Source organism: Pocillopora verrucosa, chromosome 11 (genome assembly GCF_036669915.1).
Source record: "Pocillopora verrucosa isolate sample1 chromosome 11, ASM3666991v2, whole genome shotgun sequence".
Classification (NCBI taxonomy): domain Eukaryota; kingdom Metazoa; phylum Cnidaria; class Anthozoa; order Scleractinia; family Pocilloporidae; genus Pocillopora; species Pocillopora verrucosa.
In genome coordinates, this window is record NC_089322.1 from 1,428,807 (window position 1) to 1,443,940 (window position 15,134).

At 38.3% G+C, this 15,134-nt stretch overlaps 1 protein-coding gene across 1 annotated transcript; it reads left to right on the plus strand.

Annotated features, from left to right (window-relative positions):
- Positions 1-80: 80 nt before the first annotated feature.
- On the plus strand, positions 81-13,675 carry LOC131772251 (protein MCM10 homolog). The gene is made up of 18 exons (XM_059088143.2): positions 81-163; positions 325-519; positions 1,651-1,704; positions 2,273-2,449; positions 3,517-3,950; positions 4,667-4,828; positions 5,611-5,744; positions 6,176-6,256; positions 6,553-6,740; positions 7,330-7,390; positions 8,314-8,387; positions 9,052-9,260; positions 10,149-10,278; positions 10,620-10,765; positions 11,717-11,830; positions 12,318-12,469; positions 12,786-12,828; positions 13,482-13,675. Exons 1-18 carry the CDS (start codon positions 157-159, stop codon positions 13,560-13,562), a joined length of 2,442 nt encoding a protein of 813 aa, XP_058944126.2. The 5' UTR covers positions 81-156; the 3' UTR covers positions 13,563-13,675.
- The last annotated feature ends 1,459 nt before the right edge of the window (positions 13,676-15,134 follow it).

A 15,134-nucleotide genomic window follows, 5' to 3' on the forward strand; every position in this document is an offset into this window, starting at 1 on the left:
CACCGCGCGTGTGCATAAATTATCTTCTTACGTCCACTGTGCCTAACGCCAGCGGCGTTATCATTTACGCGGGAAAAATGACCAGGTTGAGTAGTGCATTACAGTTTGAAGGAATGTTTTGATCTTGATTGGATATTTATTCTTATTTTCATCGATATGGAAGGTAATTTTGCTTGGTTTTAAAGATTGGATGCATTCATGGATACTTAAAATTGCAAATGATTGATTTTTTTGTACGATCGCTCTGAGAAATCGTGCAATAATTCGGAATAATTGTAAGGATCAATTGATGTAGTTGTGGTTTGTAATTTTTATTGATCTTAGACCATGATTTAGACGATCTTGACCTTTTGGCAAGTCTTGTCGATAGTGATTCTGAATTGCTTGACGATGGTAGCCTTCTGGAAGCAATTCCATCGAATGCTTCATCGCGATCGCCAACAGAAACAGAGCCAAGAGCCAATGAACAAGGCATACGATCTGGAACAACATCGAATTTGACCATGGAAGAAATGGCAGGTTAGCTCTAGTTCACAGGGAGCTATATAACTTCTTTTGTGAAGGCAGAAGGGTCATCATGTTATTTTTATATCTGACTTGATTTTCCTTTTATCAATTTGACTTGAAAAGTGCCAATGATCACGATATTTAAGATTTATATAATAAGCTCAGTTATGCACGCATTCTGATTGGTTCTCACTTATGATCTATTGGAGGACAGACAGCTTGGAATCTATTTGTTAAATTGATAATATATAAAAGATATTAAAGATAATAATGATTATTAATAATTTGAATAAATTGATGCGTAATCTCCTTCACCAGGAGCACAGTGGCCAAATGAACAGTGTGAGTACGATGATCATCTTGCAAAATAAGAGAGTGAAATTATAAGAATTTGTATGGGAATATTTATGACCGCTTTTAGGAATATAGTAAAATTCTCAATAAAAATATCTCACCTTACTTCCATAGTGCATCGCTTGTTATCTGACTGCTTATAATATTATATTGAAAAGAACCCATTTTAGTGAGTTATCCATTTCCAGGTTTGCTGAGCTTCTCTTATGTACATAGTAAACCTATAAATGGATATCTCACTAAAATGGGCTGTTTTCAACATAAAAAACAGTCAGATAACAAGAGATACACTGTGGAAGTTGAGGTATTTTTATTGAGAATTGACTGTATTTTTCATTCCTAAGAGCCAAGTTGTAAATATTTCTATGTAAACTATTATAATTACACTATGACTCTTATTTTGCAAGATGATCATCTCACATCTGGAGCTTGGGCCACCTATGGTGTGAGGGAGTCCATGTCAAGTGCTCCAGGCTTAAGACTGGGCTGAGTCATTCATTGTGTTGTGCTCTTGGGCAAAACACGTTACACTAACAGTGCCTCTCTCTACCCAGGAGTATAAATGGGTACCCACTGGTGGAGGGGGGGTAACCTTGTGATGGACTGACATCCCATTGAGGTGGGAGTAGTGATACTTTCTTGTCGCTTCATGCTAAGGAAACTGGGATAAGCTGCAGCACAGACTTTATCTTTTCCTACCAATACAATGAGCATGGTCTCTAGCTTAGTAACATGAAATCAGTTGTTAATTGATTGTTTAACATTATGGTTTGATTTATGATTGATCAGTGCAAATGGCTAGCATGGAAGAATACATAAAAAAGCTTGAAGCAGAAAAAGCTGGTATCCTTTACTAAACTTCTTTTCATGGATCAACATTTGTGCCATTTGTTACTTGATTACAACAAAAAATATCTTCTACTTGAGACTCATCTGTATCATTCTTGCTTGGATCCTGATTGCTTACCACATATAAATGAGGAATTAGATATCAATCACTCAGTTTTTGTCATGAGAGATGCAGTAATTGCATTGAAAGTGCACTGGACTTCAATCCTTCCATAGGATCAGATCCAAAACCTGGATGGGTCATTGAGTTGTTCCCCTTGGACACTGAACTTTCTCAGTGCCTGTCTGAATTTAGTTTTAGCCACTTGAGACTATGAAGGAAGTTAACCATGTGACAGACTGGTATCCGGTCCTTGGGGGAAGGCAATATAGTACTAGTCACTTGTAGCAATGAGAAAAGGATTACATGTAGGTAATTCAATAATAATTTAATAATAATCTGGCTCTTCTGCTGACTTCACTTCACCCAATATTTATGTTTGAGCATCTGTCATTTCCCAAGTAGAATGCTTTCATCTTTCAGTGTGGATACAGTTTTGCTTCCTTGATAATATTTTCACAGTTTTGTTATCACCAACAACACTGAATAATGAAATTAGATCTGGCTCTTCTAAAGAAGAACAAGAGTTCAAATTAAGTGAGAAAAAGAGCTCAAAGCAAGACAAGAGCCAGCAGATGCTGTTTTCAAAGGACAACAAAAGAACAGCCCATGCTCCAGCACACTGTATTAACAAGACAGGTAAAGAGTACAAGAAATGTAAAAAATTTCTCAAGCTACAGTAGAACCTCTCCTTTAGGACACCCCTATTCAGAGAAGAAAAAACTTTGGTCCTAAAAAAATGTTCATCTAATCTTTGCATTTGTAACCTTCATAAAGGGTCACCTATATTCAGGGGACACTTTCCGTGATCCCAAGGGTTGTCCCCTGAATAGAGGTTCCACTATATTTTAAGTTTTCTTCCATACCATTTCCTTGAGCTTCTATTAGAGATTACTTCCTAAGATCTGATTTATAATTCTCACTTCCATCTGCTGTACAATTCTTTATAAATTAGTTTTGGGAATTTGGTGTTTCATTGAGATGACGCTTTAGCTGAGAAGTTGTCAATTCTCATCACCTGTTTGCTGAATAATGTATTGACATTACCAGGAGAACTTATATGTATATCTTGAATCAATGTCAGTCTCTGGGCAACTGTACACCTACCCCTCCCTTAACTCAGCAGTGGTCAACTGATAACAAGTTTGGGTTAATTTTAGATTCAGGGAGGGGTAGGTGTGCAGTTTCAACTGACATTGATCCTTGATCTCTTCTGGCAATCAGGTGATATAAATTTTTTTGGTATTTTTCTTAGTGGACAAAATCAATTTTCTAGTAGTAGTTTTCACAGTTGTGTACTTAGTTGTCAAGCCTTTGATTTAGAGTAAGGCTGAAGGTGACCATGTTGTGATAGAGACCAGTATCTAGTTAGCATGATAACAAAGTAATATATAATTGAAAGACAGTAAGGTTTATATCAAAACAAGGTCATCCTTTGCCTCACTCTTGTTCAAAGGCTTGGCAACCAAGCATGCAACTGTAAAATGGACTATAGAGTTAAATGCTATTGCATTGAGACAATCAACAGTTGTGAAGTTCAGAAAATAATGGAAAAAAGGAAGAAAAAATATGGAAAACTCATTGAGACTTTCACTAAGGCAGTGAAATGTCTCTAAAGGATTGAGCCAATTTCTTTTTTTTCTCTTTATTATTGTAGCAACTTATGCGCACCAATACCTATGATTTGTATATATCTTTATTTGCAGTTTCCCCAGATTCTTCTGCTGGGCCTCACAATTCTATGAAACAAAAAGCTCCTGAAAACTCATCTTCAACAAGAATGAAACCTGAACATGGCCTGGGTACAAAAGGCTCAGGGACTACCAGAAGACTGACTGCACAAGATGAAAACCCCAACAATGGAAAAATGGCTACAGGAAAGAAAAAAGCTACAGTTGAAACAGAGACTAGAACAGGAAAGTCAACAGATGATGAAGACTTTTCTCGTGATAGGTTTTCCAGTTTACGAATTATTAATCCACTGATTTCATCAGTTGTTATGGAGAAGAGGATGGAAGGACGCAGAATGGTGAAGATTTCACAGATATCAACCAAGATTAAGGGAAATAATGATATTGATGGGGACTGGGTGACAATTGGTGTTATAGTTCAAAAGATGCCTCCAAAGAAAAGCTCAAATGTAAGTTCAGTATTTTGTATCCTTTATCGTTATTTCTCCCAGTTAGTATGCATGCTATGATTGGTCAATTTAGCAGATAGTATTTCACTTTACACCCTGTTAAATAGTCCATTTTACAGTTGTGTGCTTGGTTGCCAAGCCTTTGAATGGGAGTGAGGCTGAGGATGACCTAGTTGTGAGACAAACATTGCTACTTTAACTTTTCAAATGCAAATAAGTTTGCTATCATGCTATCTAGAAACTGACCTCTCTCACAACAAAGTCAACTTTAGCCTCACTCCAAATCAAAGGCTTGGCAACCAATTACACACCTGTGAAATGTCCTTTTCAAAAGGTCTCTTTTGACTGAAATCTTCTCCCTTTACTAACTTTGTTTTCTTGGTCTATACCATAAATAACACATCCTTGTGTCTTTTTTCTGTTAAGATTTGTGGTCTGCATGCTTTGTGCTTGGACCATTAATCTAAAACTTACTCTGCAACTGACAGTACATACCTCAAACTTGGTTAATTAGAGGTATTTAAAATAGCTTGATAACAAGGCTTTTCACAGCACCTCTAGGGTGGTGTCAGGTTTTTTTTCTAGATGAATAAATTGTATTATGTGTAGTAACAATAACAAGCTTCAGATTTATCAATCGATTCGTATAGTAGGGTTCAAACATTGCATGAGTATTAAGTTTTCACTAAGAGTTTCTTAATTTTGTCTGTTTTCAGGGGCAAACTTATGGTATATGGAAACTCTCAGATCTTGGCCCTAACACCAGCAATGAAATTGTTGCATTGTTTCTCTTTGGTGATGTATACAAAGAGCACTGGAAGACAACTGAAGGGAGTGTTGTGGCTCTTCTTAATGCATCCCTTCTACCTGCGAAAGAGGTAAGCAGTCAACAGTTGCATGTAATATGAGATGATTTGGTTTTAGTGACTGAGTTGATCATAAAAATTGGCAACTGCAGAGAGTTTCTAAAGCTTATGTTTTAAATGTGTTTGCTTAGGCAAAGGGTTTATGCTTGAAACTTCAGACTTAGAAATTCTTGGAGTGGTCAATAGTCCATTTTACAGTTGTGTGCTTGGTTGCCAAGCCTTTGAACAGGAGTGAGGCTGAGGGTGACCTTGTTATGATACAAACCTTGCTGCTTTTGAAATGCAAATTAATTTGTTATCATGCTAACTAGATTCTGGTCTCTAACACAACAAGGTCACCTTCAGCCTCACTCCAAATCAAAGGCTTGGCAACTAAGTACACAACTGTAAAATGGCCTATTTACATTATCAACTTAGTTAAAACCAAATGATTTTATAGTACCCCTTACAGAAGCAGCACCATACTTTCTTAAGGGCTAGTCTTCTTGCCCTTTTTGTTAGCAGTTTACTAACAAGTGGAGTCAAGCATGAGGAAAGCACTAGGATTGTGCAAGGGTCAAAGATACACACAAGTGGAGGAGGGCACTAAAAAATGCTTCTCCACTTTACATTGCTTGCCTCTTCTCGCCCAAAGAATACAGAAATATCCCCTGTCCTTTTTGCTATTCTAGCAGTTTTATCCTAAAACTTTGATCATTCTTTAGCCTGCCTACTTTGACGAAAGCACATGGGATCTCTGTGAAATTAAATCTATATACATTTGAAATAAAACTGTTTCATTCCTATCCCTTCAGAAGAATTCTAAAGACCTGGCTCTCACTTTGGACAATGCCAGAAAACTTATGCTGATGGGAATATCCAAAGATCTTGGCAAATGCAGAGGACTCAAAAAGTCAGATAATCGCCCGTGTACAAATTTTATCAACAGGTACAAAATGTTTGGTAGTTTTAACCTACATGTAGTTAGTCTAACATTGTGCATACAAGGAAGAGAAAGATTGTGATGCTAAATGGGAAGGCTGGGCCAGTATTTGGGCCAGTATTGGGCTAGTGTTGCATCAGCATTTGGCCAGCATTGGGTAAGCATGTTATAGTAGGAAATATCCAATGGCTTTCCTCCATTTTGGTTGGCTGTATTGCCATGACATAGTCCAAAAGATAAATTAACCTATTTTCTTCAAAAATTAGTGGAAATTATGAGGGTAAGGTGCAAGGAACTTCTACTCCTGTATACTGAGATCATTTGTCAAATGACTTGTAGGATGTTCTATAATGTACTACTCAAAAGTGTTGCATACACTAATCTATACTAATATCTATTTGATACATTTTGAGGTTTTTTCATTTTATTTTCATTAGGCAACATGGTGAGTTCTGTGAATACCATGTCCAAGCAGCCTACCATTCAATGAGGGCTCAAAGAATGGAATGCCAGACAGGGTATGGAAATTCAGTGATGTTCATCCAACATGCCTTTGCCATAGTTTTGTAGCCTACAGAGTAGGCATGAGTTTTGGCAAGTGAGTGATCAGTATTTTCTTGCAGAGGGGGAGAAAAAGAAATTTGTACCAAGGGGGGGTGAGGGAGTAGAGGGGGAAATCAACAACCCTTCCCCCAACCATTCACGCTAGCTCTAAATCAAACATGGCCTCTGGATGAACTAAGGGGCCTGCAATGCAGGCTAATAGTTTTGCTGATTGGGTTTTCAGCCCTCTCTTTCATGTTGTATGTTTTAGGTATGGTCCCTCAGGTAAAGCACCATTAATGAAGAAGTTTAAGAAAGACCTCAATACTTCAACCTTCATGTATCAAGGACGCACAGTGAATGCGTCTAGTCACAATACCGACCACAAGAAGAAAAATGTTTCACTGAAGAGTCTTAATATAGGTAAAAGAAATGGATCTACTGAGGCAATGGCAAAAGGTGAGTTTATAAAGGTAGCACCAGTCTTGTACAGTTACACCAAATGACCATATGGTATACCACTGACTGAAAAGTTGCTATGAGCAAATTTGTTCATGATGGGTAATTTGCATTAGATCATGTTTTCTCTAAGATGATGTGCCTGTGGCTCACTAGAGAGGAAGGGGCACAGGAAGCCCAAGAACAATTTGCCAGCTAGAAGGGGTGTCACTCAGTAATATTTTGCTGATATATAATATCAATACAATATTAAACAGACAAGTGACGAGAATAAAGAAAGTATCAGGTAGGGGATTTTTAGTTGATCTAATACCAAATTCTCCAAACTTGCATCATAGGAATTGTATGACAGACAGTAAGGAGAAATACTAATGAGATCTTTGGAGAGTATGGGTGAAGGCCCCTCATGAGATGTTGTTCATCTACACAGAACATCAGATTTAAATGGTTCTGTCAGTGGGCAATGAATTTTTAACTCGGCTTCTTTCTTATTTGATACCTATAATCCTTTCTGATTTTCTGATTTTTGAACTGTTAATATCTGGTTTTCACTTATTGTCTAAGTTTTTATTTACTTTCTTCGATTCAGGTGATTCAGTTCATCAAAAGGGAAATAAGAGCAATCCTACTGCTGAACATTCAGACTTCTTGTAAGTGTCATACAAGTGCTTAGATTGATACAGATGAAAGCCATAAATGTGACAGATTTCCTGCCTGAAAGACATGTTCTCTTTCAGTTGTTTGTCATAAACCGTATTGAGAGTTGACAGTGCCTCTTTTTCAAATTGATATGCAATATCACAGCGGTCAAACGTCCGCGCGAGTGTGAGGGTTGAAGCGGCTTATAGTAGGCTCAACATCACGCTTTCAGGCTGTCAAAATGAAGCTGTCGCACAGGACTTTGAAACAACGACATGAACTAGGAAGTAACCGTGTGTTATATACGTACAGGCATAACTTTTTGGTTAGGTGTGCAACAGAAGGGTATATACACAGGGTATCTCATAATTGGAAAAGAAACTTTGAGTCCCAAAAGTCCTAAGTTTCCCTTCTCTCTCCATTTCTTTCCTTTTACGGTTTTATCAGAACGTTTTCATCTTTGCACACACCGGTTGTTTTCCGTCTTTCTTTACAATTTTGCGCGGGAAATTGGCGCGTGGCCGGCTAAAATTGATCCTGTGGCGCATGCCCGATGTTTGACTGTTGTACTGTCATATTCTCAAAGGGAGTGGCCCCTGGATACATCTATTGCTCGTTCCCATTAAATATGTGCAGCCAAACTGAAAGACGTTATCTGACTGATACAAATGGAAGTAGAGGTCCACGCTTTGCACGAAGGCACACATGAAGTGCACCGCCTTGCATGTTTCCAGTCCCAAAAAGATAGATCTCAGTTTGCAACGCCCTCTGCAGCATTTACACACTTGAAATTTCCCGTGTATTTTGCGAGTATTCCTCGCATCCTTAAAATACAGTGCTAGATAAGTGACGGGGCTATCCAAGCGGCTGGTTGTGACAAAAGAAACCGATCAAGGTAAAGCAAAAGTGTTTATTCCTCTCGTTGCTTTGACAGGGTACAGCTTCTTGAAATGCCAACAATTGGCTCCAGAAATCTGATCAGACATTTAAACCAAGACGAGGAACAAAGTAAGTGCTACAAAAAGATCTTTACTCTTTCACTTCCAAGATGTAGATATAAATTCTCTCTGTCACTAGCATGGGACAATTAACGAAATTCGTTATAGGCGCTAAACACGGAAAAGTACTCGACCAACTCTTGAGACGAATGAAAAGTCGCTTTATTGATAGGAAATTTCGGGGAACCTGCTCTGGGTGGTTTACTACGAAAAATTTTGGCTTGAGAGCGTGGGAGAAGGTTAAACGGTTAACCCTTTAACTCCCATGAGGGACTAAGACGGAATTTTTCCTTACAATATCAATGAAATATCAAGCAGACAAGTGATGAGAATGAAGAAAAATATCAACCTAGAGATTGTTAGCTGATTCAATACCAAATTATCCATACTGACAACAAGAGAACTGTATTGCAGACAGTAAGGAGAATTACTGATGAGATCTTGGGAGTATAAGGGGTAAACGCTTGAGTATGGGAAGAGGCCTTGAAAAATGCAAATCGGTGAGAGATCTGGCTCTAATTATTATTTTTACCATGCCCACAGTAAACCTCTCCCCAACTCGTCTCAAATCTTCCCGCAAGGCGGACAAACGCACGACCTGCAGAACATGTTTCGTGGCTGCGTTTTTTCTTTTTTTTTTTATATATAGTCAAAATGTTACATTTTCTTTCCAGAAAAGCCAGAGGAAGAGAGAAAGCCCACAATGTCTGCTTCAGAGCTCTTAAAAGCGCATGAAAAGGAACTTAAACGAGTGAAGTCTTCGTCCACGGGCACACTTGGAGCACCCATGTTAGGGCGTGGTCTGGCGCCAGGATCGGATCTCTTCTTTGATGGTTCACCCAAGTTCGGGAAACGGAAATTAAATGATACAGAGAGAGCAAAGGTAAACATGAACTAATCCCAATTTCTCTCTTCTTTTCAAGTTCGGTCTCTAACAGACAGCAGTTATCGATCCTATCACAATTTTAAAAGGAAAGCAATGATTAAACATTGTCTTTTTGCAAAGCAAAAAAATAGCAAAAATAGTTGCAAAGAGCAAGATGAACATCGTTTTTTGAGTATGTGAACTCGAATTTTTTGAATAAATTTTTGGTTGCTTTCCAACATTTCTAATACTCTCTTTGGGCATAAATATTTTAACACTTAGGATTTGATTTACATAGTGCATGTCAGCTTTCTTTGGCGTTACATTACGAAATCCCTTTTTCGTCGATAAGTTGATCTGTTCTCGTTACATTTTTGATAAGCTGGTCTGTTTTCGTCGCTTTTTTGATCGGGAAGGGGAAATTAGTATTGTCTTATAAGTTATTCAACATGAGTTGAGGATTAAATTTCTTGTCATTCCATAATCGTTTTTTTTTTTTTTTTTCCATAATCTGCTTTCAAACCACTGTTAAATCGAAGAAAACGGCACTTTTTCCAGAGATGTCATTTGAGACCGTTTCCGCCGGCTGTCAGGCTGTTTTTCCCCTGCTACTTTGAGAATTTTGATCAAAGACAGAAAATAAGTATTTTGAACGGTTTCTAACATCAGTATGTGGCTAGAAATTGTTACTCAAATATGTTCCAGAATACTGGAAATCGCGTCTCAAAGAATTTCAAATTTCAAATTTTTCCAGGTGAGCATGCCCCCCCTGACCCTTCCAGAAGGACGTGTTTCTTTTGCATCACGCCATTCATGATTCAGTTCAACAGCTTCCTCAGTTCAGATCCTACATCCATTGCATTTTCTGATGACAACCCTGTTTATTTGTTATTTTTATTTTGTCAGCTCAAAGCTTTGTCACATGTGAAACAGAAAGGACCTATAGAAAAGGATGACCCAAATGCTGTTCGCAAAAAGTTATCTCCAAAGGCGCAGGAGGAAATTCAAAAGAAAGCGTTTGAAGATAGCAGCAAAGGTATGCCCATTAAACATTGCTCGCCTGAGAACTTTTAACTGAAGCTCGTCCACACCGATCTAACATGTGTGATTTCCTGGTTAGGCCTTTTGTTCACACAAAAGTACTTGAACCGGCGTTAAAGGAACTATGGGATTGGCTTACATAGCACTGTGTGATTGGAAAAGAAATCTTGTGCCAATCGAATGTTTAACTCAAATCCCTAGCGACTTGGTCATTTGCGTTTTCCCGCCCTTGACGTCAAATGCCCGTGTGATTTCTGTCACAGCCCTATTTCAACCATTATTTGCGCATGCTCCAACTTACATTTCGAAGGCAAATGTTCTTTGTTTCTGTTGTAGAAAATGATGATGGAAATGTAGATCAAGACTCAAGGAAAAAAAGAAGACGAATTTTGGGACCAGAGTTTGGATCAATAGATCTGACTTCCGAAGAAGGTAAAAAACTACTGGCTGCAAAATCACAGCATGTTGGTGCCGTGCGAGAGGTGAGTATGATGATTGGAGGAATATGATAGCCATAATAATAACGATAATAATAATGGTACTTTAGCAGCAGTGGATATTCCACGAGGTGGCTCTTCTTGTCCACTGTTTCCAGGTCGAATTGAAATTAGGTTTTTTAGCGGAGGGGGGAAAACCAGAGGACCCGAAAAAAAACTCTCGGGGCAAGGACGAGAACCAGCTACAAACTCAACCCATATGGGACGCCAGGTCCGGGAACCGAACCCGAGCCACAGCGGTGGGAGGCGAGCGCTCTCACCACTGCCCACCCCCACTTCTCACAACCTCACTACGCTCATTCTGTCCATTCTCTCATGAAAAAATCCTTTACAAAAACAGAAGTCGACATTTTGAATTGATCATCAGGAAAAATGATCCTCAAAACAACGGTGTTGTGCTCTAGCAGAGCCAAAGCGCAACAAGCGATTAACGTTTGTACCTGGGTGACTTACAGAACTTTGCTTTTCTAACAGTTATTAAGAGCAGGAAAGTTTTTCTCACGTGCAATCCAACCCGGCGGTCAAATGTCTGCGCATGTGCGAACGTTTTAATGACTAGGTGGCCTACTTTCAGGCTGTCTGAACCAAGTTGTCTCACACGAGTTACAAACAATCAAACGAGCTAGAAAGTCACGGTGTTTTAGAAGCGTACCGCTTTTCCGGTAAAGCTCAAAATCAGGATACCCGCACTTGAATAAGCTTTGAGTTCGGCGAAAAGTATCGAGTTTTCCTTTTCGCGGCTTTTGTTTCCTTTTACTGTTAAACAGCTCAGTTTTCTTTCGCCCATTTTGCAAGAAAGCGATGGTTTCTTACGTTTTCCTTCGAAATTCTGCGCGGGCGCCCAAAATTGACCCCCTTGCGCCTGCCCGGCATTACACCGTTGTGTTGTGCAGCCTGGGCCTAAGATAAGGTTAGTGCATACTTTTAAATGTTTAGGCTGAGGCCGAGAGAGAGGAAAAATACTTCAACGAACTGGAGAAGAAAGAAAGACTGGAGGATAAAATGAAGACGATTACAGAGCTAAAAGTAAAAGTGGTCTGCTGTAAACAGGTAAACAATTGTGTTTGACTAAACCTAGTAGTATTCAATGAAAATTGACCGGTCTTTTGCCTTGTGTAACCAGTCTGTGCCACTATGATATACTGTTTACTTAAAAAATATACATTTAACCATGTTTACGTCGAGCAATTCGCAATTTTTAAAAGTGGCTTCGGATTGCCTCACCTCTCCTGGTGATTGGTTTAAAAATCTGGCGCCACCCTCTCAACCAATCAGATGCAAAAAATAAAACCCATAAAAGTTTTCCCGTGCTTTAAGCAGTCTAAACTTTGATTTTCCATTGGTTCCTTGTGATATTTTTTTAGTCTTGATTGGCCGGTGTCACGCGGTTGCTCGCGTTTTTCCGCGCTTCAGGAGGTTCGCATGTTTGAACTCTTCCCTTTTTACTTTGCTCTGTGCGATAATGTTCCTTCGCTCTGATGACAGGCATTTTGACTACCTTAATGGCAATCCTTAATCACCTTGGTCTTTCTTGTAGTGTAATTACGTAGCAGAGGGTGCCTCAGAACTCTGCCACAAGGAAAAGCATGCACTGAAGTATTGTAAGGCTCTGAAGAAGTTCTTTGTGTGTAAAGACTGCAAAACTCGCACTGTATCATACGGATCGCCAATTCCTAAACATCCTTGCAGGTGAGAGTAGCCACCATCGTTTTTTGTTTGTTTGTTTATTTTCTTCTGCTTTCGTTTTAACACCATTAATCTGCTTCCCGTTTAATACTTTCCATTCTTTGCCTTTGGCTAAACTATCATTTGAAACTCTCCTTTACTTTCTCTTTTTTATTACTCCACTATTCCTTTCTTTTAAATTTCAATCTTGTGCATTCTTCTATTTTCCTCTGTTCCATTTTTTCGCTATCTCCTTTATTCGATTTTTTCTTTCCATTTTGGCCTCTTCTCTTTTCTCTTCTTATTCCTTTTTATTATTTACATTTCTAAATTTATTTAGGCAATGCGGTGCTACAAACTATCAGAAAACATCCATTTACAAGGTACGACATAAATGCTTCACAGACAGCTTTTTAACATCTGTCGATATTTGCAAAATTGTCGCTTACGAGTTCATAATTTCTTGACAAGCAACTGTCATATACTTGCGTCTTCGACGATCTTCGACAATTTCTTGGAAAAAGCAGCCAGATTCTGTACTGTCAGACATGACCTGATAAGGCAGTCTCCAATAAATCTAGTTGAAATGACCAAGATTTTTGGTGTAAAATCTTGCAAAAATCTCAGTTTCAAAAATGGTATAGGATTGAACCTACATCTCGTTAGCTTTCCTCATTGAACTTATCTCGATGATTTTCTTATTTGATCGATTCTCATCGACTTTCTGAAGTAATCTGAGGCTGTATTGGTTTTTTTATGTGATTGATCTATAAAAATCACGCCACTCTTTTACCCAATCAGATGCAAATCGGCTTCAAGCCAATTTCAACTTGGCCACCCGTTTTCAGCCCGCGCTTTAGGCATGTCACGTGCTTTCACTTTGAGTTCCTATTGGTTCGTTTTGATGCTCACCTTTTGTTTGTTTAACTTTGTTTTTGTTATACGTCACTTTTTCGGAATGCTCACTATAGACCTTTTTTGAAATATTTCCCAAATGATTCTTATTTTTTTTTTGCTGATGTTTGCTTCTTTTCAGGAAACGGAAGGCCCGAAGATAGCAGGGGAAACTCTACTCGTTAGAGGGGAAGAACTTCCAAAATTTATTAACAGTCTTTAAAAGCTCTTCAGGAGTTGCAGTGAAATATTTTTACTAGAGAATTTTTATATTACCATATGAATGAAACAGTTTTCACCTGCAGTCGCACAAGTTGAGATTTGAATCATTTTTAAATAAACTCGTTTTTTTAAGAAAATTTCTGCCTTTGTTATTTCTTATGAGAAATTCCAAGCAACCTTTACGCAGGAGCCTTCACTAATCAAATTGGGGATAGTACAGCAACGAATTCCTTTCTCTTTCAAAGCGGAGTTTTAAGGCATGAACGAAAATCAGAGAACAGTAATTAATGATGTACTTTCCTTTGCCACCCGTGTAATCAGAGCTAAAATTGTCCTTGGACAGAAGCGTGTAACTAAGTAATTTTCCGCTTTCACACGCCAAACAGTATTCCCTCCCACCGACATTTCATGAAGTTGTTTTCTCATATTCATCCAAACACCAAGAATTTCAAATTTTTCCTTCTACCACTCGAGGTGATTCCTTGAAGTTTTGTTCTAAAAACTTTCTCAATTCTTAGTTTTCGATGAAAAAAAAAGCACCGAAATATTTACGAAGATAATTGAGAGGTTTGTTTTTTCAGCGTCACAATTTGAAAGAATGTTATGCTCAATATTTTACAAAATGAAGACATAATACGCCAGTACTATTATTGACATTTTTTAAGAGCTAGATTTTTGTTCAAAGAGCGATCGTGCTTATTTCATTAAACGAGAGTCTTTAAACTTTTTACCTGGAGTGTGATTTAGCGATTATTTTTCTCGTGATTAAAGATAAGACTTTTTCATGTCCGCTTCAACTAACTTTTTCATTAAACGTGACTCGTGAATGAAGAACTAAACATAAACGTGATTCTTGAACCTTTTTGTTTTGTGTGATGAATTCTCGGCTTTGCAATGGTTTTGAAAATGTGTTGTTCCCGAACGGTTGTGGTTAAGTTTTGATCAAGGTTTAGACGGGACATGAACTTTATATGGATCAATTAGAGTCAAAAAACCGACCTTTAATGGTCCTTGAACAAATAAAATGAGACGCATCATCACTTGTCACACAGGACTGGTCAAGAGTAAGAGAGAGTAAAAATTAAATTCGTGAATTAGGTTTTATATTTTTATGTGAAAGGTCTCAAATTTCGCGTGAACGTCAAATAATAGTTTTTGATATCATTCGTGATGCGTGACAAGGCCAAATATTTTCATGTGGCTGAGTTTTATAAAGGGTATAGGAGACCCTCTTCCAAACTAGCAGCTTTTTAGAGATGAAGTTGCACATCCTAAAAGATCGCCGAACCTGGGAAATATAATTGCTGGCCCAACATTTTTTTTTTAAACAGTTCGTGAGAAAAGCGTTGGTGGTGTTTCTAGAAACAGCTAATTACATCTTACATTTGATTAATTTTTCATGGTAACCATTTCAAACTCGACTGGTTATCAATTTAGCGTCGGCGTAATTGATTCAGGCGAACTTTCCAAGTTCGGAGTTCATCGAAGCTTCTACTTCGAATGAAACATCTCACAAAAACCAGCGTAAAACAAAGAACACGAGCTTTAAACTGACACCCTGCCTACCGATGCA

Excerpts from the sequence above, each read along its gene's own strand:
- LOC131772251 (XM_059088143.2), top strand. Across the intron at positions 520-1,650 it reads GACCATGGAAGAAATGGCAG|TGCAAATGGCTAGCATGGAA; the intron begins GTTAGCTCTAGT and ends ATGATTGATCAG. Across the intron at positions 3,951-4,666 it reads CTCCAAAGAAAAGCTCAAAT|GGGCAAACTTATGGTATATG; the intron begins GTAAGTTCAGTA and ends GTCTGTTTTCAG.